At 36.1% G+C, this 26,975-nt stretch overlaps 1 protein-coding gene across 8 annotated transcripts in view; it reads left to right on the top strand.

Moving 5' to 3' along the window:
• LOC109090483 (CUGBP Elav-like family member 4) overlaps positions 1 to 26,975 on the top strand; it is an 83,895-nt gene that overhangs the window by 41,284 nt on the left and 15,636 nt on the right. For all 8 annotated transcript variants that reach the window (XM_042778781.1, XM_042778779.1, XM_042778774.1 and 5 more), the window contains exon 3: positions 23,553 to 23,601. In XM_042778781.1, coding sequence (XP_042634715.1) covers positions 23,553 to 23,601 — 49 coding nt within the window. The remainder of the gene's footprint in view (positions 1 to 23,552; positions 23,602 to 26,975) is intronic.

Below are 26,975 nucleotides of genomic sequence, written 5' to 3'. Positions count from 1 at the left end.
AACTCTCTTTTTTCAGCACTGAAAAATTAATCGGGAATATGTGGGTTGTTACCTATGTTTTGCAACCAAGTAATGGACAAAATCATTTGGAGGTCAGATTCAATATGTGCAAAACTGACAATGCACACATTTACAAATGCATTCCAATGCACCACAATCCCCAAACAGAGTGATAAGCAGAGACGCAGATAAAACAGTGTGAATGCTTGTTTGCATACTGCCTCCATCACAAGCATGTTGGTTTAAAACACACACACACACACACACACTTAGTGATGAGTTCCCCAGTCACAGCAGGCGAGCATGTTCTGCTGACACATTGAACTCATAACAATGACTGAAACAGGATGAGCAGGTAACCACGGAGACACAGACTGTCGGCTGAAATGACTAAACAGTTGCGCCACTTTTGTAAATAGTGCTGCGATGCATAAACCAGAGTCTTTGCAAACTGCCAACAGTGTTGTTTAAATTATTTACCTTTAGTATTTAAATTGCCATTGTCAATTTTTTCAGAATAAACACACCCCCTTTAATGCAATAGATAGATAGATGAATGGATGGATGGATGGATGGATAGATTAATTTTTTGTGAATTTTAAATGTGTGTACAGAGCCAACAGTAATGACATAGACAGGAATTGTTTCTCTCCAGTCTTTCCCAAGTTCTTTTACTGAGTTCCCTGTTTTATTTTCCCACTCTCTTCATTTCATTATATCAGGACTTAAGGGCTCTTTCATTAAAGTTTAAATCTACAACTCTCTATGAAGCTAGTTTTGATGAATTAAACAAGCTCTGCTATTCTGCACACACACACTCTCCTCATAGCCTCTCTTTCATTCTCCCTCGCTTGTGTTGTCTTTATTTTGCTCTGTCTGTCTCTCTCCCATAATCCCTTGCATTTCTCCCCACTTGCCTCTTTCTCATTTTCCTTCTTTCTCTCTTCTTTTCTGTTCTTAATTCATCTGTTTATACTGTCTCATATGGAGGACCCAGGCTGTGGAGAGTTTCGGCTCACATATGAAACAGCAGGCGTGCTGTTGGGAGCCATACAGGGGCCCAGATGTTTAGGAGGGTAGTTGACTCGATGAAGACTCTCTTTCTTTGATTAAACTTTGGAATGACTCCTGTTCCCTCCTCTTTTAGAAATCCGCCTCAATCACAGCTTACGCACACAATCTGGTACAGCACACCAGGTGCTGGGAAAAATGGTGTTGTGTATATAAGGTGCGAGAGAGAGGAGGGGGACCACATCTGTTCATATTAACTGTCAGAAATAGACAGATGCATTGTGTGTGTGATTAGAAGCTCATTGTTGGTCTGTGGGAGTGTGTGTGCACCTGTCTTTGCACATGTGTGTGTACATCCCTAAGAATCCACCCTTTTCTGAGAAGTCTTGCTTGGATTATGTTCCATTTATATTCACTTTAAATGTTTAAATCAAGTCTAGTTGGTGGAGTGGCTTAAAGATGTGGACTGGTAACCAATTTAGGTTCAAGTTAAGATCCATAAACTATTACTTTTGAGTGCGTATATGAATAGTTCATATCATTTCAAACACTTTTTTATTTTTTGGATCTTTGGTACACACAAGGTGTTTTGCAGAATTTTCATATAATTTGTGTGTTATATTCCAAGTTCTCTAAGTCAAACAACCGTTTAATTTGAGGAAGAAAACTATGTTTAAATCCTAAATTCATAAGTGCAAATAGAGCACAAGTTTTTCAGTGAGTACTGACCTAAATTTGACTTTTTTCTTCATGCAACACAGCCGTATGGCTTCACTGCAAAGTGTAGGTAAAGTAGATGTAAAATAGAAGCTTGGAAATTCAGCAAACATCTTTTGTGTTCAGAAAAGCAGAAAGAACTTCAAGTAAATTTCTATATATATTTTTTTTTTTAATCTGAAAGAAGAAAATAGTCTGAACATAAAAAAAAATAAAAATCATTTTAAAAACATGAAAGAAATTCAGAAATAAACAGATTCATTTATTCATTTCTGGGTGAAATTTTATATATGAAAGAAATTCAGAAATAAACAGATTCATTTATTCATTTCTGGGTGAACTATTCCTAGCTATTAGGTTATTCTCCACCTGCCAAATCAGCTATTGAGAAAAGCTCTTCTCCAGACAGGTCTTGTAGAGGTCAGATGCTGGTTAATGCAGAAGGCTGGCCTTTTCCTCTGCTGACAGACATATATTTCATCATTTTGGGAGTGTAATCTGATCCGTGTCCCAGCACATGTCTTTTTACTAAACCGTAATGGAGTGATTACGCAGAATGCTGATCCAAGACAGGGCCTTTGTTGTTGACTGATCTTACAAACTTCATGTGATTATCCACCTTATCGTTTGTGTGTGTATGTGTGTGTGTATGTGTGTGTGTGTGTGTGTGTGTGTGTGTGCAATGTGAGCAGGCATTTCCCCACAAATTTTGTCATTTATTCATCCTCATGTCATTCAAACCATGTTTGACTTAATTTTTATTAATCTAAAGCTGCTTTGAAAACAGTCTGTATTGTATAGCCCTAAATCTCTAAATAAATTATTGACAACTTTCTTCTGCTGAACAGAATTTTACTGGTTGCTTATTCAATGCAAGTAAAATCAATAGGAACTAAAGTTTTCAAGCCAAAAGACATAAAAGTCATGAACAGATCCTTCAGTTAATTCTGACCAGTAAATTGCTTGATCCAGTTCACAAAACCAGCTTCATGTATGAATCAGACATTATAGGTTCTCGATTATCAGTGAGTAACAATTTAAATATCAGTCTGTTCCTCACACAAAGACATTGTATAACTTTTAAAGATGTGGAAAATCTTGCATGAGTCATATAGACGGCGGCTTTTATGATTATTTTACAGTGCTTTAGAAGCTTGAAAGCTTTAGTCCCCATGCATGAAAAATGTGTTCCACAGAAAGCAAAAAAAAGGAGGTCATACAAGTCTGAAATTATAAAAGGTTGAGTAAAGAAGACAGAATTTATTTTGTTGGGTGAATTGCTGTTTTAACTGGTTTGGGATATTTACTTTGCAGTCTTATTTTCCTATTAAACCAATGAGGGCAAAATCAGGCCCCCTGTAAATTCATTCACATCTGTGGAATATAAAAAAATATATAATAAAAAAAATGCTTTCTTTTATTTGTCCTACAGCAGCAGTGTCTTGGCAACCTTGTGTTTTAAAATAAGCTGAGTAATGAATTATAAATCTCAAACTATTGAGTGTCCTATAAAGCTCTTGATTGGAATTTATGATCTCAAGTAAACTTTCTACAAGGCCGGAGTAAGGATAGTTCAGATATTAGATTTTTTTCTAATTATGTTTAAGTGCATTTCACTATAATGGATGCAACTAGTGCCCGCTGAATGCCATGGGCTTTTTGTGTTTCATTTTGTATTTGTGCCGTTTGTTCATTGTATAGATGTACAAAGAAACTATACATTTTTCTCCTCAATGCAGTGTTATTTTGCTCTTCGTTGCATTCTGGCTGTGATTTACAAAAGTTATGAAACTGTCGTAGCTTAACAAGTAGCAACACAACACGTGGTGGCCTCTCTGAGGGGCTGGTCCTTGTTCCCGCTGCTGCTGAGACTGCATATGCGGGACGCTGTGCTCCATACTAATTGCCAGCTCTTGTCAGTTAATTGTGGATTGTGGTGTTTGAAGTGTTCTGATGTGGACGAGTGTTTACAGGCCAGTGCGTTCCACAGTGGCAGCAGCGCCACACTTCACTCATTAATAACGGGAGGGGTGAGCGAACAGGGGCGGCCATGTTTAAATCATAGAGGGAGTAAAAGTTTGACTGCGTTCCCGTCAGCTGAGCCTGTTTGCTTGGGGGGAAATGTTTTGATCCTTTCTGTCTTATACACCCCCAGATCCCAGTGCAACCAGAAGAAAAAAAAAAAAAAGATTTCATACAAATGCGTTTTGTATCCACTGCAGACACCGCTAGGGATGGGTGATATATTGATTCATTAAAGGAATTTATAATAAATGCTTACAAATCATGTCATTATCCTAGTGCCACAATACTTCCTTGTCTCTTGATGTGCGCATTAGACCATTTGGATAGTGATGATTTTATTCCTCTCTCATTTAAAATTGAGTAAGAATAATTGAATTAGAGTCATTGACATGAATTAGTTCAAAGTGGCCGTTTCAGTGAGTCAACTCAATAATCTGATTCAGTCATTTGTTTGCTTCATCATGCAAAAATGTTCACAGAAGTGCCTGCAGCATTTGTTTAGTAAAGATATAATGAGGAGGATATCGCTGTTTATTACCATCATTGTTTTTTAACTAGATTTTTACTAAATTTTAGTTCTTACATGAAAGATTTGGAAAGCACTTTGCAAATTGTTGTTTGGCTGAAATGAGTGCTGCGGTTGAAAAGAAAATTAAGTTTAATCAATTATAGAGCGTATTAAAAATATCATGCTGTATAAATAATATTAATTAATAATATTTAAAAAATATGATAAATGTAGATTTGTAGGTTTCTTTTTTTTATATTTTGCGTAGCCCACAGTGCGTGTAGGACGTAATCAGCAGAAGTCTGTATGTAGTTCCTTCTCACTTTTTTGCTTTCTTGTATTTTTTTTTCTCCTTAATCTATGTCTCTCCTGGTCCCTGAGAGGTAAAGTTTTTTAATTAAAGGTTTGTGTGTGTGTGTGTGTGTGTGTGTGTGTGTGTGTGTGTGTGTGTGTGTGTGTGTGTGTGTGTGTGTGTGTGTCTGCTCCCTCAGCCAGGGTTAGGCCATCAGTAATTACCCTGCTCATTAACACAAAGGGGAAAGCTGACAGGCCTGACTTCTCACACTTGGGCCCTTTGCGGATGCTGGGGCCAAAGCTCTTGAGGTGGACTGAGTTAGGAGTCTGTTACGCAGTAGTTGTGCTAAGTAAAGAAGGTTAAAGGATCTTCTCCAGCCCTGGAGAGCATGAGGTAGGCGTCTGGTAAGGCGCAGTACACCATTATACTTGATTAGTTGACGTTATCGAGATGCTTTATGAGAAATGATTGCTGTGACTCACAGAGGTCGATTCGAGTGCTTGCCTGGCCTTTATCAGCACAAAGCACACAGCGGCAAGAAACATGTTTAGAAAGCACACTGAAAGTGCATTTAGAAAGCTGTGAGTAAAGGTTGCTGTTTTCTCTAACCTATTTGAGCAAAACCTAACATTTCTTGTTTTGCTGTTCAGGCCACTGAGGTCAATTCAACATTTTAAAGTGTGCGCTGTAGAGGACCAGGCACCTGAATGGCTTCAAGGCACATACAGGTATTTTAGAGGATCTGAAACAGGGTCCAAAATTGACTTTTTGCCATAACTGTCAATGGTGTGTGTGTGTGGTGTGTGTGTCATTTGTGATAAGGCAGTAATAAATATTTGAAATTTTTGCATTTTTCATTAAAATATATTATGTTTTATATATATAAATAAAATCAGTATCAGACTGTAACAAATATAATTTGTATTTATTGTAGTTCGATGTTTCAGTGCTTTGAAAGAAGTCTCTTATGCTAAGGCTGCATTTATTTAATCAAAATTAAAGTAAAAAATTGTGAAATAATATTACAATTCAAAATAAGTGTTTTCTATTATAATATATTTAAAAATGTAATATAGTCCTGGGATGACTCTTGAATTTTCAGCATACTCCATTACTGTTGAATTTTCATTATGATATTGTTTCTTGAATTTTCAGCATACTCCAGTCCTGTCACATGATAATTTTGTATTTATTATGATATTTTGAAACATTATAATCTATCTGTCTATCTGTCTATCTGTCTGTCCATCTGTCTATCTCTATCTGTCTATCTATAAATACATTTGTCTATCTCTAAATATTTACTTCCATACTTTTTGTTATTAGACAATCCCTGGTTATACATTTTTATAGACAATTTTTTCTAATGTGATCATACATGGCATGGCATACGTAGATTTATAAGGATACCTCTTGGCCTGTAACAACTGGTATGTGGCTTTGTGTACGTATGTGTTTGTGTGTATTTGTCCACGACTTCCCCCTTTGTATGTGGCTTTGTGTACGTTTTTGTTTGTGTTTTTGGGAGCAGAGGTCTGCATCTGGGTGAGCTTTTCCAGGCCTGAGCTGCATCTGACAGCACCCCTCTCCCTCCCTCCCACCTCTCCTCTCCTCCGCTCCCTGCCGATTTGATTAGGCCACTGTCTCCCTGTGCCTGTAATTGCATTTGCCTGTTGCTGTGTGTTTAAGAATAGCCTCGGTCCCCGTAGCCCTCCCCTCCTGATTTCCCAGCTGCCTCGGGGAGCGCTCGTGATAACAAGTCGTCATGACAACCCCACTCACGCTGTGGAGCTGCGCTGCACTCACTGACTTTGCATTTTCTGTCCTGGGTGATTTAAAAAAAAAATTTGTACACACACACACACATATAGTTTATGTATTTAAAAAAATAAGTAGTATATATAATTTGTATATATATGTATATGTTGTATTAAATGTTACATGGTATTTTTACACAATCTGTACAAAAGTTTACATATAAATATTTATATTTAATTGAAATTATTTTAAATATAAGATTGATATTGTTATTTAATAATAAACTGTCATATTATTTAATTTAATTTATAATATAACAAAATATTAAATAATGTGCTATGACTAGTTAATTTTATGTAGTCCAATGTAAATTAAAACAATTCACAGAATTCATTTGAGCCCAGAAAAAAAAAAAAAGAAGAAAAAAAAAAGGGGGTTAATTTCTTCTGTTTGAGGGCAGATTTTATGTAGTGAGCCTTGCTAGAGAGAATGATATTTCTGCCTGCATGTGGCACCCACAAATCTGCACGTGATCCCATTTTTGTCACCCTTTCCATTACGTCATGCTTCTAAACAGCCTTATCATCTTTACGGTCGGTTCAAGGCCCGTCCTGCTGATGACATGTGACATCCAGGTGTTTTATATCAGCACATACAGCGGCGGCCCAGTACGGTGGCCCTGTACGGCCTCTCCCTGTGGCTTACAACCAGATCCCTGTGATCTTTTACAAGAGCCTGGCCCGAGATAAATCATTAAGCTGTCCTCTAATCGCTAAATTACAAACGGAAGGCAGGCGTTCACCAGAGCCCAGGCCCAGAAAGAACAATGTATCCCCTGCCAAACCGTCACTGGCTGCTGTTAGATGCTTATAAATTGTAGTGAGCAGATGGGTCAAGGTTTTGATTTGGTCGTGACCCATGCTTATAAATCCATATGATATAAGCTGAGGAAAGGTTGTGCAGACACAAGCCTTTTTGCTTCCCGAGTCCCACTGCAGTCTAACTGTCCCAAGAGTCTTTGCAGTAGGATACGGCATTGGGGATAGAAAAGAAAACTGTAACAAAGACGGGGGAATCAGTAAATCAATACGTTTTGCACCGCTAAGCTGCGTGAACACACGCACATGTGCACACAAACAGACACAGGAAAGAGTTGCACTTGCCAAAAGACATTTTATTGTTTTAGAGGGTGTGTGGGATTTTTCTCTCTTTCTATTACCAGTTTTGGATCATTAAGATATTGATTTTTGTTTAGTCGTGTAAGTGGTTTGCCAGGTCCCTGCAGGGAGAGCCAGGCAGGGCTTTTTCTGGTTGTGACAGACAGTCCAATCCTCCCCTGGGCCACACTGTGCTCCAAGCCTGCCGAGAAAGAGAGGAACCTCAGAGAGAGAGACAACGGATCAGGAAGAAGTTTGTTCAGGTTCTAAAAAAGGTTGGCAAGTCAGGAATCAGTCAGCAAACAATGGCTGTGTTTGGATGGAATACTAACTAATACTAACTGAAAACTGTCTAGTATACACTGTGTTCTGTCTTTGAGTTTGTAAATTGTAATTTTGTATTTGCACACATATGGTAAATAGTGCGACTGGTATGCCTTTCCAAATTCAGCCACTAGAATCACTGCTATTATTTCTTCCAGTTTATGCATCACATTAGACATTAAAGCGCATTGCATTGTTGGAAATATTGGCAAATATAATTCTCTATAGTGTCCTATAGTATCCTGCAGAAACAGTAAGAGTAACATGTTAGTATGATGTTCTGATGGATTGAAGAATTAAATTCTGCACACTTTGAAGGAATGGATGAGTTTGCACACCAAAAAAATAACAAAAATTAATAAATAGTCAATACAATAATAGTTTTTACTGAAGATATACAATATACATAGTGAAAAGTAAAGAAAAGAAAAGAAAAAATATTCAAATATGTGTAAATTGTAAAAAAAAAAAAAAAAAAAAAAAAAAAAAAAAAAAAAACACATATAATTAAAAAAAAAAAAATTGCATTAAAATAGTTCAACAGACAAAAAATACAAATCTTTTCAACATAAGATTTAGGGGCAGCAAATTTTGCCTTTTGGAGTAATTTTTATATATAAAACCCCTCAAAAATTAAAGATTTTTTTTAATTTTGTTGTAATTTTTAATGTGTATTATATAGATATATAATATATATATATATATGAATTTATTTAATTTTTGAGGGTTTTTTTGGTCTGTTGAATTGTTAGTAAAACCATTCTTATGTAGTTTGAATGTGATAATCTATGTAAGAATGTTTTACAAACAATTTACATAAATTTGTTCTGTTCATGTTTCATAAACTGAGGCATTTAGCCTCTATCTGAGAGTTTAGTTTAAGCAGACATCTTTGGGACCACTTGAAGTGTGCTTTGAAAGTCAAGACCTGCTTTTTCATGGCAAGAGTCCATAGCATTTATTATTCACAATTTGTTTGGTACATTCAGTGCAAATTACTTTTATTATACCTCCAAGTACAGTGTCATGTTAAAACATCATTTATAGACTTTTGGTGTCAGGCCAACATTCACCAGAAACAACTTTCTGGAATGTTCCCCAATATTCTGCCACTATATGCAACTGCACTCCGTTGTCGAGTGCTAATGTTCTTTGTCCTGACAATAAAACTCAGCTAGTGAGATTTCCGCCCAGTCTCTATCCCCAATGCAGGAGACTCTGTGTTCTGACCCAGGCCTTCATTAGAAATTCACAGAGACAATTTGAGTGAATTTTTTTTGCATTAATAATGAAAGCGATGTCTCCACTGCACAGAGGCTGGGGCTGGTGGTCTTGGCCTCCCTCCCGGTGTGCAGAGGGTGTCTACAAATGAAAGGGAGTAAATTAAGGAGAAAGAAGAGCTCCTAGGCTGCTCTTATGCCCTGTGGGGAGAGGACACTATTTCAGTTTTCTTCAAAGAGTGGAAATATGAAACGGTGTTTCCTTTCAGCTATCACATCCCTCTCTTTTTCTTTCTTTCTTATTCTCTCTCTCATCACCCCTCCCTCTTTGAGGAGCGTGTTTTAAATTATTAAAGATTTTAATCATTGTTCTAAAATGCTACAGACGGCTGGTAGGGGACACATGGAGGTGCTTTTGGTGGGGGGAGGTCATTTTGGGGGTTGGCAGGGGGTCTGTGAAAGCAGGAACGATTATGTTTTAGAAAGTGACTGCTTGAAGTAACTGCTGCTCTTTGCTGTCCTTGCCACTGTGAGGGTGAATGAATTTTTTACTCCATATTTCTTGCATTAGACTGTGTGTGTGTGTGTGTGTGTGTGTGTGTGTGTGTGTGTGTGTGTGTGTGTGTGTGTGTGTGTGTGTGTGTGTGTGTGTGTGTGTGTGTGTGTGTGTGTGTGTGTGTTGTGTGTGTGTGTGCCCGTGTGTGTGTGTGTGTGTGTGTGTGTGTGTGTGCCCGTGTGTGTGTGTGTGTCTGGTACACATTTCAGCTTATTCAGGCCAAGAACTGCCAAATTAAACAGAAAGCCTTTAGAATGTGTAAACAATTCTTTTACAACCTGAGGTTTGAGTCCATTTGGTTTTGTTATTAATGAATATTTTTATTCAGCAAGGATGCATTAAATTGATGAAAAGTAACAGTAAAGACATTTATCATGTTACAAAATATTTATATTAAATGCTGTTCTCTTGAACTTTCTATTAATCGAATAATACTTTAAAAATGTATCTTGGTTTCTGCAAAAATATTAAAAAGCAGAATTTTCATCATTGGTAATAATACTGTTTCTTAATCTTCAAATCAGCATATTAGAATCATTTCTGAAGGATCATGTGACACTGAAGACTTAAGTGATTATGTTGAAAAATCACAGGGAAAAAATAAAATATAATAAGATAGAAATTTTTTATTTTGATTTCTGTTTTTACTGTATTGTTATCAAATAATTGTAGTCTTGAATAGCATAAGAGTAATTTAAGAGTCATTAAAAGTTGCCTTCCCCAAACAAAATTATGTTCACTTTATTTTTCTGTACAAAGGGGGAAACATTATACAGCTATAATCTGACTCCATAAATTCATTTTGCTGAAAAATGATGGCATATGAAACAGAACAGTACTGATTAGTATATATTATGTAACACATCCTTACTGATGCGTCAAAGTTATTTTTGCAAATTTGACAAATCTTCATCTGTTAAATAGCTAGATAACGTTCAAGTATGCTGACATTTCTCATTATTACCAATGGTGAAAACACTGCTTAATATTTTTGTGGAAACCATGATACATTTTTTTTCAGGGATGAAATAGAAAGTTTTAAGGATAGAAAGTTCAAACAAACAGCATTTATGTGGAAAAAAAAGATAATACTATAAATCTTTAGTTTAATGTCTTTACTGATCATTTTAATGTTTTCATGCTGAATAAAAGTATTTATTCCTTCCAAAAAATTATTTCTTACATCAAGTTTTCATGCTGAATAAAAGTATTTATTCCTTCCAAAAAATTTTTTTTTTTTTTTTTTTTTTTTTTTTGACTAGTGTGTGACAAAAAAAGGTTTCTGTCATTGTCATGCCATTTATTTAGTTTAGGTCAATATTAAGTTTAACTACCGCTTCTATTGCCCATAGAGCACATTTCAAAGCAGACAATGGTCTTGTTCAGCCAAAGACTCGTGCACTAGGAAGTTTATTGTTCCTGCTGGACTAGGAGAAACTTTTAGAGTCTTTGACACAATGCATTTTAACATTATTGTCTGTAAATCAATACCAAACTTCATGCAAATTCCCAACTCCCACAGATCTCTTGTCCCTGATTGCAGCTGAAACATTTCTGGTTCCTGGTTCTCCAGGGGATTTGAGTTCGATAGTCTGATGCTGATTTGAAAAAGATTTTAATCAATGCCGAGGATTTAATTGGGAATCTATCTGTTTCACTTCACTTTTGGCAGGTCTTCCTGCTGTCACATTAAAAAGCCTCAGAGTTTGTCGCCTTCGCTACCGAGAATCCTCAGAGGTGCTAATAAGATTAGCTTTGCTAGATGTACACGCATGCAAACATCTGTGATCACGGGAAGAGGATGGATGTCGCAAACCCTCGGAGACTGAATCAGAATAACCCAGCTGTGCTCGGCACTCATCTTGAAGGGCTCTGCTGACCTTTTCTGAGGAATGTCGCCACTCTGGTGTTAGTCACATGAATGACAGCCGTGTGTGTGTGTGTGTGTCTGTGTGTTTTTAGAGGAGCTGGTGGGAGCTTGGCTGATTCAGCCAGAGAAAGAGATAGCAAGTGCATTCATTGGAAAGCAATAGTCTAATAATGTACATGTGAGATTACTGAGTTTATTGTTAAGGAGCGGATGGGGGCACATCTGCACAAGAGTCTATTCTAATGAGCGCAGATGGAGTCTGTGATTCTGAGAGTGAGCATGTGACGTCAGTCGTCCGCCCCACACACACACACACATAGACGGCTGGTGTGATCTATGTTTCCAGCCAGCATTCGCTATCCAATCTGTCACTTTTAACTAGCTACTACGATATAATTAATTCTGCAATTTATACTACCGTTTAAAAGTTTGGGGTTGGAAAGTTTTTTTTAAAGTCTCTTATGCTCAACAAGGCTGTGTTTATTTGATCAGAAATGCAGTGTATATTAAATAATATTGTCTATTTTATTTAAAATGTAATACTCTTGTGATCCTTTCCAATATTGAAAACAGTTGTGCTGCTTAATATCTTTAAGGAAACCATGATACTTTTTCAAGTCTCTATGAGGAAAAGAAATTTTAGATAAACAGAATTTCAGACTTTTGTATCATTACAAATGTCTTTACTGTCACTTTATTATTTGAATGCATCATTGCTGAAAGTATGAATTTCTTAAAAAAAAAAACACACACAATAGCATTATGTTGCTTGCAAAAATAATCACATTTTGTTAGAGTACATGTATACTTTGTATTGTACACTGATTTGTGACTTGCATATTGTTTTGATTCTTTTTGACTAATTCATTAAAAGGATGCTGCTCATTGGAGTAATGAAACAGACTACAGTTGTTATTTTGAAAGATTGTTGTTACGTGTATCCAGCGAGAATGATAAAAAAAGAAAGATGTATTTTCTATTTATTGTCTTTCTATTATTTTGTGATGCTCAAACTTTCTCTCTCATCATAGTTGATTCAGCAAGCTCATAACTGTGCAAAAATATAACTGTGGTCTCATGGCAAAAGATCACTAGCTTTCCTTGGCACAATACGGCAGTTGCAATAATGTATGATTCAAATCATCATCTTAATGAATGCTTTTGTCATTTTATGATGCTTTTTCATCCTTTTTGGAGATTGAAAGCTTCAGTCACCATTTATGTAAATAATATGGAAATGTTTAAAGAAAAAAAAGTTGAAACTACATTAAAATAAGACAGAATTTTCATTTTTTGGGAGGTAAACAATGCCTTTAATCAAGTTATTGGGTGTCTGATGGTCGTATTACTGAGTGCAAGACCCTTAAGGACAGATGATTGTGTGTGTTCTGGAGGTTATCTGTTAATGTGTGTGCGTTTTCATGCCCGGGCATGTCAGGATGTTGAAGGGGCATGTATTGTTGTGTACTGTATGTGTTGGTGTGGGCGATCGTCTGTTCCAGCCTGTGTGTTTAACTCCATTTAAAGCGAGGCAGTTCTTTGCTGTAATGATTGCTTACTGCTGTACGAATGCTAAATAGTCCCCGAGGACTGGGTTTGCGGTGGCCTCTCTCTCGGAAAAAGGCTTATGCGTCACACGTGGTACGAAGAGAGAAGAGGTGGCTTCCTGACACCTTCCTACCCAAAACTGTCGACATCATCGCATTTGCAGTAATTGTGCCACGATTCTTGCACTTTCTCATTCTTTTCGACACCTCTGTTTCTACCCGTTTGACTTTTTGACATTGTGAAGAGAGAATACAAGGTCAGATGGATGCGTTCACCCCATCCTAACCTCTCACATCCATTTATGGCAAGATTTAATCTGTCACATGATATACTCTTGACCCATTTATGTCTAACGGTAGAAGTTGGTGGTCGTGAGTGGTTAGAGTGGGCAGGGTCAGTTTCACTTAACCAAGCAAACCAGTATCAGGATTGCCACTGTAATTTCTTTATAAATTTTATTTTTGACCTAAGACTTATTCTTCAGAATTGTATTTTTATTTTATTTTTTTGTTTTGTTTTGTTTGTTTTTTTACATTATTGTGTTTTATTTTATTCACTCTTCCTACATTGGAAATTGTATTTATTTATTTATTTATTCACTTGCACTTTAAATGACCTCCACAATGCAAATTTTATTTTATTTTATTATTATTTATTTTATTTTATTTTATTGATGCTTCAAATGATGACTCCTGCATATTTTATTTTATTTTATTTTATTTTATTTTCACATGACTCCGAATTTGCAAATGTAATTTTATTTTATTGATTCTGGACTCTTGCATTCCAAATTATATTGATTTTATTATTATAAGTATTTATTTATTGTATTTTTACTTGGAGGAAAGGAAATGGACAGAGGAGAATTGAATTCAGAAACTTTGGGAACCGTATTCAAACTTTTGTTGAGTGAGTGAGTGAGTGAGTGACGTGACATACAGCCAAGTATGGTGACCCATACTCAGAATTCGTGCTCTGCGTTTAACCCATCCAAAGTGCACACACACACCGTGAACACACACCCGGAGCAGTGGGCAGCCATTTTTATGCTGCAGCGCCCGGGGAGCAGTTTGGGGTTCGGTGCCTTGCTCAAGGGCACCTCAGTCGTGGTATTGCCGGCCCGAGACTCAAACCCACAACCTTAGTCAAACTCTCTAACCACTAGACCACGACTTCCCCATTTGGAAACAACTTGCCCGCACAATGTGTCTGACCTAGTGAAATCAAATATTTTCCCACCAGTCTAACTGTACGTTTGATTTCATGTTGAAGAAAATAGCAGAAAAGAGTCAAAAGAGCACTTAGAAAGAGAAAGGAAAGAGTGTATAAAGCAAGACACCACAAGAGCCCTAGTAGTATGAAGCTCATAAATAATCTCTAGGCAATTACGCAAGTCCACTTAGAGCTTCACTTTTGTGTCTTGGTAGTGAAAGGAGAAAAAGAAAGGGGGAAATGTGAAAAGCAGGAGGATGAGGAGAGAGAGAGTCCCCAATTTGACAGCTTTTGGGCTTGTTTTTCATTTTTTATTCATTAGATAAGTAAAAGCAAATACAAGGAAGGCAAGGGGGTGTTGTGCGGTGATTTATGTTTACTTCTCTGAGAGAATGCAGGATTTATTTGCAACCAAGGCTTTACGCTCCACACACCGCAAAGCTTTGCGTTACTGAGAGCATGCGACAGATAGAAGGAGGAGGTGTAATGTAATAAAGAGGGACATATTCTTTCTTTTCTCTACGCCTGTCTCTTTCCCACGTGTTGTCAAATAAATGTTCTCTTTTTATCGTCACTATCATAATGACCGGAGGCAGCTTATTGCAGCTGTTTATTGCTTTCATATGTGTAATTATGCAGTGATGGGGGAGAGAGTGTGTGTTTGTGATGTGTAATCTGCCTCTCTAATGGATTAGGCCCAACTTTAATGAGCTCATCAAACACACACACACACACACACACACTGATACACATGCTTGGAGAAACACTTGGATCAGAAGAGAGAGAGCAAGAGGTTAGGACTGGTACTGAAAAAAGCTGAACATATATTTTGATAACTGACAGTTGCTAATCTATTCTTAATATGTCTATTATTCACATATTGGTCAATGAAAAGTCAAAATAGAATTGATAAACCATTCAATTGTGCCTAATTCGATTGAAAAATAAATAAGCTTAACTTAAATACTTTCTGCTTTGTTGCTCATGATAAATGCCTTGCAAAGTTTTGTTTGCTTTTCTGTTCTGATAGCATCAGTAATACATTAGATTGAGGTCTGTAGCATCGAAGTGTTACGAAATCGAGTTTTTAATTTATCATGTCACAGGATACAAATCAAATAGCCATTATTCACTTTCAGACAGCCTCACAGGCAAAGGTGAAAGATCTCTCATTTCAAATCCAGTTTTAGCTTTATTCCCATTAGAGCGTGTTTCTCCTCCAGTTCCTGTTGCACTTTATAAATAGGCAAAAGAAAACTCTATTACTTTACTGAGAAGTATAACAGTTATGCAACACAAGAACAAGAAACTTCTAGAAAAGAAAAAAATCCAAAATGAATTCACTTAAATGCAGTACATTCATAAACGTAAAGACAATATGAAAATAAAATTCAATGCCATTACTAACGGTCTAGATAATGTCCCTGGTTTTATTGTGCATGATTCATCAGTTCCCCAAAAAAAAAAAAAAAAAAAAAAAAAAAAAAAAAAAAAAGGTTTTCATAGCATTACATTACTTGTTCACCAGTGGATCCCCTGCAGTGAATGGGTGCCGTCAGAATGAGAGTTCAAACAGCTGATAAAAACATCACAATCAGTTAACATCATGTGAAGCAAAAAGCTGCATGTTTGTAATAAATTCATCATTAAAGCTTTTTTAACTTGAAATTGTTGCTTTCGGCTAAAATATGAGTCGTCTTTGCATAATATTGCTTTCTCCAGTGGAAAAGTCATCTTATCTGAATCAGGAGAGAAAAATGCAAAGATCAAACACAAGTGACAAGTGAAAAGAATCCAAAACAGTTCTAAACAAATGTGTCACTGGATTTTGATCTGAGAGGACAACATGAGAGGGACTTTTTCACTGGAGGAATCATTATTATGGATTATGGACAGTGTTTCGGCAAGAAGCTATGATTTCAAGTAAAAATGCTTTAATGATGGATTTGTTTCTTACAAAATGCAGCTTTTCACTTCGCAAGACGTTAATTGATGGATTAAAGTTGTGAGGATTAATTGTGAATTATTGTGATGTTTTTATCATCTGTTTGGACTTTTTTAAATTTCCCCAAATCTGTTCTAATGAAGAAACAAACTCATCTATATCTCACTTGGCCTATAGGTCAGTAAATTTTAAGCAATTTTTTGGGGGGTGGGGGGGGGTTAGGTGAACTATTTCTCTAACCAGTAATGCCACATTTCATGATCCAGTCAAATCCTGATGCATGAAATCCCACCCTACATTATTTCCCAGCAAATATTCTGTGAAATGTTACTTTACATAAATTAAATGGGTTGTGAACGCTGTTTTGTGTCATTTTTAATCACATTCAAACTGAAAGGAAAAAAAAAAATTCATGCAGATACTGTCAAAAATGCACTGATAAAACAGAACTAAAAAGATTAGGAAAAAAACCCTTGAATGTCAATATTTTACAGGCAGGTGGCAGATTCATGTCTTTATGGGTTCGATTAGCTGATGTCTTTCATTGCGTGACATTACATGTAAGTTTCTAGTAGCCATTTTCACAAAGTGCACAAATCACATTGCTGCTTAATTAGCCAGGTGCTTCCGACTGCACCTGTTATGGCAGAGTTTCTGTGCAGACTGAAGTCACACTGGGTCGGGCCCTGAAAGAGCACCCCCTCCCCCCACCCCTCCGGTAAAGTTGTCTCATTTTCATTTGACACAATTTATAGACGTGCCTCCAAAGCCATGCGATATTTTACACTCCTGGATCATTAAATGAAACCCTTCGGAAGCTCTCGAGGTGCAAAGCACTTTTGCGGGAGGTCTAAAAAGCGCAGGTTTTTTTTATGGGCGTTCTGGGCGCTGGAAGAGGAGGAGGACGGTGGCAGGGGTTTAAAGAGGCAGCCATCCATGTCGTTTGGGAAGGTTACAAGGAGCCACGGGACTCCAGCACTTTAAAGACTTACCGCGGGACATGCTGCAGTGAGAGAAAGAGAGAGAGAGAGCGAGATAGAGAGGGAAAGAAAATGAGTGTGAGTTATAGGCACTGTGGTGGTTTAATAATTCAGTGAAATCCAAATTTGAGCAGATGCCCCTAGTGCTCTGGGTAAAATAAGGCTATGCTGAATGGGGAGGAGAGTCTTCTGGAACCTTAAATAGCAGAAGCAGGAAGTAAGATTTGAAGAGTGCCAAGTGGAAATTGTGCTTGAGTGGAGGTCGCTGGGTTGCTGTGCATGTTTCCACTAGATTACTTTACTCACTGAAGATGTGTGATGCACAATAATCGTTTAAATTATGTGTTAAGGGGTCTTTAAAGCTGCACTTACGGGCTATGTGAAGATGGTTTTGCTATATATACATAATTTTTAATATAAAAAATATATATATTTATTTCTGAACAATTATTTGTGACATTATATATACACACACACACACTTTTTTACAGGATATCATAACTTCTTTCAAAATATCTATCACACACGTGTGTATGTATATTTACTGCATATTTATGTGTACCTTAAAAATGTGTCATATATATATATTTCTGTACAATATTTGTATGTATATTTATTTAATATAATTAAATTTGTAAATATATGTTAATGTATATGTGACCCTGGACCACAAAACCAGTCTTAAGTCGCTGGGGTATATTTGTAGCAATAGCCAAAAATACATTGTATGGGTCAAAATTATTGATTTTTTTTTTTTAAGCCAAAAATCATTCGAATTTAAAGTAAAGATCATGTTCCATGAAAATGTTTTGTAAATTTCCTACTGTGAATATATTAAAACTTAATTTTTGATTAGTAATATGCATTGCTACGAACTTCATTTGGATAATTTTAAAGGCGATGTTTGCACCCTCATATTCCAGATTTTCATATAGTTGTATCTCAGCCAGATATTGTCCTATCCTAACACACATCAATTGAAAGCTAATTTATTCAGCTTTCAGATGATGCATAAATCTCAATTTTGAAAAATTTACCCTTATGACTGGTTTTGTGGTCCAGGGTCACCTATGTATATATTACAGAATATCATCAGAACTTGATGCTTGTTTTTATCTTTACATTTTGATTTAGTATTTGTTTGCTGACTCTCATGTCTTGAATGACTCTCAATGCAATCTGAGCCCGGCACAACAAAGGCAGGGTAGCTCATCCTACAAAGAATTACCTCCTCCTCCACAAACCCTGAAAGAGCACGCTCATCCCTTTGTGGAGAAATGAAAGGAAGATTATTGTTCCTACTGTGAGAATGAACTTTGAATTTTTTTCTGCTTTAGTTTGTAGAAAGTTTGCTCCCTGCTCTTACTACGTGACTGCAATTCAAAGCCTGACTTTTTTAAAGCTCACTGTAACAGTATTTCACAGACTGCCCAGCCGTTTGTATTTGAATATAAATGCTGTGATATTCATCATACTTATTTTTCTCCGGGAGAGCAGAGGAAAAAGTGATAGATTATTCATTGTGTGCTTTCCATTTATCAAAACAGAGCAAGAAAGTGTTAGATGGGATATTTTACGTAACCAAAGTTGGTTTTGCTATTTTGACCTCACTTACCAGTTACAGTACTTAGTGTAGGATCAGTTACAAGCTTTATAAACACTAGCCTTAAAGCAAAAGTTCAGCTAAGCAATGGGATTCTGTCATCGTTTATTAACCCTCATGTTGTTCCAAAGGCTCAAAGCTAAGTGGTGCTAACCATAACATTACAGTTTCAAATCCAAAGTATGCTTATACTTTAGTATTCTAGATCGTACAGAGAGTGTCTGTTTTACTGTGTGCTCATTTGTGTATCAGAAGCAGTGATATTATGCAGAATTGGACATGCAGGTGGTGTGTAACAGCTCATCTTGGCTTTTTGGAGTGCTTTAGAATTGGCTAACAGGAGGAAAAAAGAACCCTGTGGAGGAAGACACTCCCTCAGTGCAGACGTGACACCCACCCGTACGTTTCTGTGACCGTTTAGCCCAGCTTGTGTGTGTCAGCATGCCAGAGAGTTACATCACCATAAGGCCGTGCCATGCTGTGGCTCAGTGGCAGAGATGCGGACGGCGGGGCCTGTACAGATGGAGACAGAAGGTTTCTGGTGAGGTGAGGGTGTGCCTATGAGATACAGAGAGAGAAAAATGTGCTTGTGTGGTACTATATTTATAAAGCAGGGTAATTTTGTGGAATTGTGAGGGATTTTGTGCATATGTGAGGGGCTTGTTTTTGTCTGCGTTCACACGTTTGTGTCCAGGAGGCCTTATCTACCTTTGTGTAAAAGGTTTGCCCTCTCAGAATGTGATGTGGAGCTCAGGGAGGCCAAAGATTGGTCTGCTCGATGCTGCCATCTAGAGGTGGCGGATAAAAGTCCTCTAGGGGCCTCTGAAATCACAGTTTGGAAGTAATGTGGAAGCCTGTGGCGCAGCACAATGACAAATGTCTCCAAATGCCACATTATGTTTCATTCAGCTCAGTTTTATGACACGCCATCACATTCGGTTTTAAAGTGCGTACTGAGTGTGCACTAGATTTCATTCTACATGTACTTGTTAGATTCACCCTGGGAATGTGAGTGCATTTCATGCATGTCCTGCAGTCGGGATGCTTAAAGGCTGTGTGTGTATGTGTGTGTGTGTGTGTGTGTGTGTGTGTGAGAGAGAGAGAGAGAGAGAGAGAGAGAAATGCTCTTGTACGAGTGCGTCCATCTCGTGGGTAAGATTCTTGTTCAGGGAACACAATTAGCACACATAGCAGAGTCCATTTGTGCCATTGGGTAAGAAACATTAAAATGTATGTGAGTAGAGGCCTACTGGGATACCGAGACTGTGTGTGTGTGTGTGTGTGTGTGTGTGTGTGGCTGTGACCTTGTTCTGCTCCTTGATCTATGTCCAGATTTACCTCGCTTTCTCCATCGCTCTCTCTCTCTTTTTTCACTATTCCCTCCGCCCTCACTATCAGCAGCAAAATAAATAATGCATCAAAACACATTAAAAACATTAGCTGAGCTTTACTGCCAATAAAAGAGGAGGATGCTGGGGATGGAGAAAAATAAGGAGTGAGTGATCAGGTCTGAAAAAGAAGTGAACTTTATGAAATGAGAAACCCTAGAGCTGTTGGTCTGGACCAGAGCCAGGACGTCACAGGTGCGCTGAGCTGAACAGGTGCACTGTGGGTATTTTTCTGTCACAAATGAGTCAGTGAGACCAGTAAAATATGCAGCTGGAAGATGACTTTAATAAACATGATTGGCAGTCCATTGCAGGGTATTTAATTAGTTTATCATTATTATGCATAAGCAAGGACGAGCACAGAAATGCACATGCAAACGTTTATACTCTTTCCGAGGTTTGTTATAACTCCATATTTTATTTTTTCATCCATTCTCCTTCATATCTTATATTTATACAGAAGTTTAGGGAGTTTTAAAAAAATACTTTTTTTCAGCAAGACCACATTAAATTGTTCAAAAGTGACAATAAAGACATAAATGATGTTACTGCTGTTCTGTACTGCTTGTAATGCTGTTCTTTTGAACTTTCTATTCAACAAGGAATCCTAAAAAAAATCATCACTTTTTCCACAAAAATATCAAGCAGCACAGCACATTTATTGATGATAATAAATGTTTCTAATATGCAAATCAGCATAGTACTGATACTGAAAATTCAGCTTTGCCATCACAAGAAAATAGAAAACTGTTCTTTTAAATGGTTATAATATTTTATTTTTTTATAAGTTAGTTTTTACTGTATTTTTTATCAAATGCAGACTTGGTAAGCATAAGAAATTTCTTTCTAAAATTTTAAAAAACTTACTGACCCCAAACTTTTGAACAGTAGTGTAAGTTTTCAATAAAACATTATTTTATGTAGCATTAAAACATATGTAGCAGTTTATTATTGCCATTGTATTACTGTAAACTGTTGTTTAATATTTAGTTAAGATAGTTTTCTGTTTATTGCTACTGAATGTTGACATTTAATAATGATGAGTAATGGGGGGAAATGTTTATTAATTTAGCAGATGCTTTTGTCTAAATTGAATTAAAAATGAGGGGAAAATACAGTAAAGGAGTCAATAATGTTTGCAGTGAAGTTACTCTGTTGTAAGATTTTATTGAATACGGCTGTGAAAAAAAATAACATTAACTGCATTTTTTATGTCACTTTTTCTGTTGAATAATGAAAACGGCTTACTGAAAAAAATTATAATGAAAACAGCATTGTATTTTCATGATTTTCATCAGATATAAAACACTGCATTCCTTATTTAAAAATAAAATGAGTAATTATTAACTTAAAAAGAATTCAACGTTGCAAAGACATTAAGTACTTAAAATACAAATAAAATAATTATCTGTGGTCAAATGGCAAGGCAGAAGAAATGTAATTTTTTTATTAAACCAAATAAAATTGCAATGTCATAAGAAGGGATATATTTCTGGAGCCAGGGAACATTTGACTTGATTTGATTTGATAAATCTAACTTGTACTGTACACTGCTATTATGCCTCCTCTATTTTTGGCTTATAGCAGCCGAAGAGACTTTTTCCTGTTTCTACAGTGCAGACAGTGAGAGGGGGTGTAGAAGTAAAGCACAGGGAGCTACTAATAAAAACATACCTGCTACGTCACAACTCATTTTTGTGAGTAAAAACTGCTACAGATGAGCGATAGAGAAGTAGAGTTTGTGTCTTATTTTGGAGGCAGTGTCCTGTGCCTCCTCAGAGGCTGTGACTGTCTGTATGGCCTATGCCAGGATCCGCCACTGCGTACGGGTCCGTTCTCCTTCCTGCTGGCAGCGTGACAATTGGCATTATTAAAAATTGATTGCCGCAGACCGTTCCATGGCTTACATGTATTATTGAGCCGGAGTCAGTCTGGAATCTGCCACGAGTGAAGGAAGCAGAACGAAACACTTTATGATGGTGAGCATCTTGTAGTGAGACTTCACACACATGAGCCGGAGTCAGTCTGGAATCTGCCACGAGTGAAGGAAGCTCACACACACACACATTTGTATTCAAGTGCCACTCACACACATAAACAGAGATGTATGCAAATGTGTGGCATGCTCTGACATGCGTTTCTTTTAATACTTTGTTCTGAATTGCTTTGTGTGTCTGATGTTTGCTGTGCTCTGTTGTAAAGCTGTGAATTATTCAATCTAAGAAACATTTGACTTTTCTTTTTTTGTTTTTGTTTTGTTTGTTTTTGTGTGTGTAAAAATGCAATATTCTTCTGCATTATCCTGTAGGACAAAAAATATTTAATAAATTGCATCACATCATCTCAAGCTAAATAATATGTTGAGATATGGAACACTGCTTGAGCTCACCTGTTACGGTTATGGGATAAGGTTATGGCTTTCTGTTTACTTAAGCTTTTAAATGACTTTTCTATAAATAGCAGGAAAAAAATAAGCAATTTTGTCTGCCTATTTCATATACCAGGGTGGATATGTTATGCTTGAGAAATTGTGTCAAGCATGAAAGAACAACAATTTATGAATATTAAATGAGATGAGAACTTTCCAACTTTGAACTTGGATCCTCAAAACTCAAACGATGTCAATTCCTTTTCATGTAATTTAAAATAAATTATATTGAGGCAGACGGTGGAGTGACGGGGAAAATCAAAATTCATGGAGAGAAGTACTGTTGTTGAAATCAATTTTAATATTCATCTAATTTAAAGATATGAATCATTAATTATAAGAAAATATTGTTTTGATTGTTCTGATTTTCCTGGCTATGTATATTTCTTAGTATTTATTTATTTATTTTTTAAATTTTGACTATGGGTATGCAAAATCATAATATGAAACATTTAAGCTTTTTCATTTTTACAAGATTACGATGATTGGCATGTAAAAAATCATCACATAAAATAATAGTTTTAATACAATAAGTTTATCACTGAATTTGAATTATTCAATTTATAAAAGATTTTGATGACTGCACATGTAAAATCATCATTATGGTCATTATGGCTTGTAAAAATTAAAGGTAATAATATTTTTACTTAAATAGTATGATTCATTTTGAATTACGTACAGTAAACTTAATCATATTTTTTTTTATTTCACATGAAAATGCTTTGAAAAGAATAATTTCTTTATTTTGAATTAACATATTTACACTTGCAAAACACTTACAAGCAGCTTTTTGTGGGCATTTCATCAAATGTATGGACAAATGGTTCAGAAATGGTTCTGGAATGGCTTATATACAACCGTATTGATACTAACTGCAAATGTGAACACTTCAGTTGAATAGTTTTTGTGCTCAGCTACAAATCTAATGTCTTCTCTTGTCCTTTTCCCCCTTCTTTCTGTCTGTCCTGTTTTTCCCCTTCCCTCGTTCTTCTCTCTCTGTCACACAGATGAACAGGCCAATCCAGGTGAAGCCAGCTGACAGTGAGAGCAGGGGAGGTAGATTTCCACTTCTCTTTTTTCTTCTTCCCTTCTTATTTCTCTCCCCCACCTTCCTGTCGCTCTAAATCAGTGTCACCATTACCGGTAGATGTCCCCTTCTTAAGTGTCATATATAATGACGCACCTCGATGAGACCCGACAGTCGTACAGGGCCCCAGAGGATCTTGGGCCGGCCCTCACACGCCTTACATAAGTGGCGGTCACTCTGATTATTACCCTCTCTCAGTGGCTTCTCAAGACTCAAATGAAGTCACTTCCTTTTCATTTTGTCATTTAAAATGAATTATTTCAAGTGGTGTGATGGGAAATACAAATTCGAATTATCATTGTTAAACTCAATTTTAAAAAGACATGAATTTTCAATTATTAGAAAACTATTTTAAATATTAATTTGGTTATTTGTTATTTTGTTATCTATGGAAGCCTATTTCTGATATGGGATAAAATACTAAAATTACAAGTTTTTCTCTCGGATTCAGTTTTTTCATGACAGAATTAAAAAAAAAGCTAATTGCAGCATTTTATCTCATAATTTTATATCTCGCAATTCTGACTTTATATCTCTCAATTTTTTTTGAATTGTGAGAAAAAGAGAGAATTTTGAGAAGGAAAAGTTTGTGATATAAAAAGTAGCAATTAACTTTTTTATCTTGTGGCAGAAACAAGCTAACATTTATTATTTTTATTATTAATATTATTTTTAAGAATAATTTAAGAAATTGAAGAATTAAAATGATTATGGGTATATAAAAATCATTACATGGAATAATATTTTAAATACAATATTTTATTAATAGAATAGATATATTTATTTATTGATTTGTTTATAATATTAGTTTAGTGGTTCTAGATAACATAGAAAAACTGCGTTGTTTAATGAGAACATAAAAATGAACATCAGAAGGTTCTCCTGTGACTTCCTAAGAACTTGAAAATGTTCTCATGAGGCTTCTTAAGTTTTTTTATCAAAAACTTTTTTTGCCTTTGACATTAAAAGAACATTAAAATGATATCACATTATTAAGTTTGTGTTCAAGGGAGTGAGATCGAGTTTTCATGCATTGACTTTGCATGTGTGTGTCTGTGTGTCACTCACAGACAAAGTGGAAGTAGTTTGGTGAGAGAGAGCTCCTCTTTCCCCCCTTTTGGGTCAGATATTCCAGATAACCAAGATTGATGGACCCACAGAGAGAGTGAGACACAGTATCTCCCTTCATTTCATGCCATACGTTTCTGTTCTTTCTCTAATTGAGAGTGTCTTCCTTTACTCACACTTAACAGATCAGTTGTCTTCGTCGTGATGGACAGCTGAATTTATCCCCCTGTTAGCCCTGTAAAAACGCAACATATGTCCCTGCAAAGCCCTCTGATTCCACTGGCAAAACTGATGTGCAGTCCCCGACCGATCCATTCACTAGTCATTTAAAGTGAAACGCCGGGATGGAGAGAGAGATCTAAAGGTCAAAGTGGGAAAGACAAGGAAAGGCAGTGAGAGGCACAAAGACAGAAAGAGACTTAAAGGAGAGTTAGAAAGAAGACAAGGAGGTGGGTGCTGGTCATAAGAGACAAATAAGGATGGATATCAAAGGGAATGAGAGGAAACAGTTGGAGACACTGGTTAGAGACGACTAAACGAAAGACTTGTTGTTCTAAACAAAATAGCTTTTTCTGTCCTACCGTTATCAGGAAATGTGCACAATGTGATTTACATCAAGGACATGTTTATAAATCTATGACCCTTGTTGTTCCTGGAACAACATTCCCGTTGACCACTCAGACGTCTAAACCAAACCCTGAGAAAATCCTCAAGGCCTGAAATCAGCGGACAGCAGTTGATTGGAGTGCTGTTCCTGGATCAATGGCAACCATGTCATTTTTAAGTTTTAAAATATATATTAAGGTGATTTACATATAAATTATTGACATTTTGGGAATCAGACTGCAGGATTTATTTATGGTCCAAGGGAAAGAATGGCTGAATGTGTTTTATTTATTTATTTATTTATTTTTATTTTTCTATCTATCTATCTATCTATCTAAAAATTTAAATTTATAAAATGTATTATTTATTTATTTATTTTACCTTTATGCTGTTGATTTACCTTAAATCAAATACAGCTTGTAAATCATGTCTTCACATTCACTCTCTCTCATTTGACATTTCTGTTTTTAAAAATATATTTTTTAAAAGTATTATTTTTTATTTTATTTATAAAATGTTAAAAATTTACATTTATAAAAATGCATAACATGTTTTTTTTCTTTTCTTTTTTTTACTTTATGTTAATTTACCTTAAATCAAAGGCAGCTTGTAAATCATGTCTTCACATTCACTCTCTCTCATTTGACATTTCTGTTTTTAAAAATAATTTTTTAAAAGTATTATTTTTTTCTTATTTATAAAATGTTACAAATTTACATTTATAAAATGCATAACATGTTTTTTGTCTTTTTTTTTTTTTTTTTTACTTTATGCTAATTTACCTTAAATCAAAGGCAGTTTGTAGATTGTTTGTCGTAACACTCACTCTTTCAATTTGACATGCTGTTTGATTTTAAGATATCTTCGGCTTGATTTCAAGCTATCTTCATTTTAAGCTATCTTAAGCTACCTGTGTCTTGTGTGCCTCTTATCCCGCATATGCGCTCCGCACTTGTAAACATTCCCCACAGAGAGAGGCTGGACTAGAGATTAGTCTTGTTGACTGGGCAAGGACACCCTGTCAGAGCATGTTAGTGAGCAGCAGGCCTGCACAAACAGAAATACACAAACTCATACACAGTAGTGCTCATTAATATCTCTGCTGCATCATCCATCCGACACACACACACACACACATACACACATTACACATACACATTGATCAAGTTTACCTATACAAACCCACCTGCATGATCAAATAGAACATTCAGTTGCTTAAAGCACATTTTTCTATTGTAATTTACACACAATTGCTTTGAGCAAGTCTGTAATTATAATTACATTATATTAATACTCTTTATTAAAAAAAACACACACACAATAGAAGTCTAGGGTATGTCACCATTAAGATAGTACGATAAATATGTGTGTGCATGTTTACACACTGTCATATTCAGTCCAATTCCCTTGGCGCCCTATAAATATGTGCCTTGTTTTTTAACTCTGTGCCTTGTCTTGAGTTTAAAACATGCAGCATTGACACTGCAATTACAGCCTAATAAAACCCTGAAACAATACCGCTTTTGTTCCCCTCACACTGATGTGTAATTCAATAATGTCTACATAATCTGATAAAGAAAAGCACAAACAATAAACAAGGGACTCCTGAGGTGGCAGAATCGACTAGGCGAAAGGTTCTCCACAGATAACTCGCTCATGAACTCATTTC

Source organism: Cyprinus carpio, chromosome A21, assembly GCF_018340385.1.
Source record: "Cyprinus carpio isolate SPL01 chromosome A21, ASM1834038v1, whole genome shotgun sequence".
In the NCBI taxonomy this organism is placed as follows: domain Eukaryota; kingdom Metazoa; phylum Chordata; class Actinopteri; order Cypriniformes; family Cyprinidae; genus Cyprinus; species Cyprinus carpio.
Note: the sequence above shows the minus strand (reverse complement) of the source record. Positions and strands in the feature narration are given on the sequence as shown.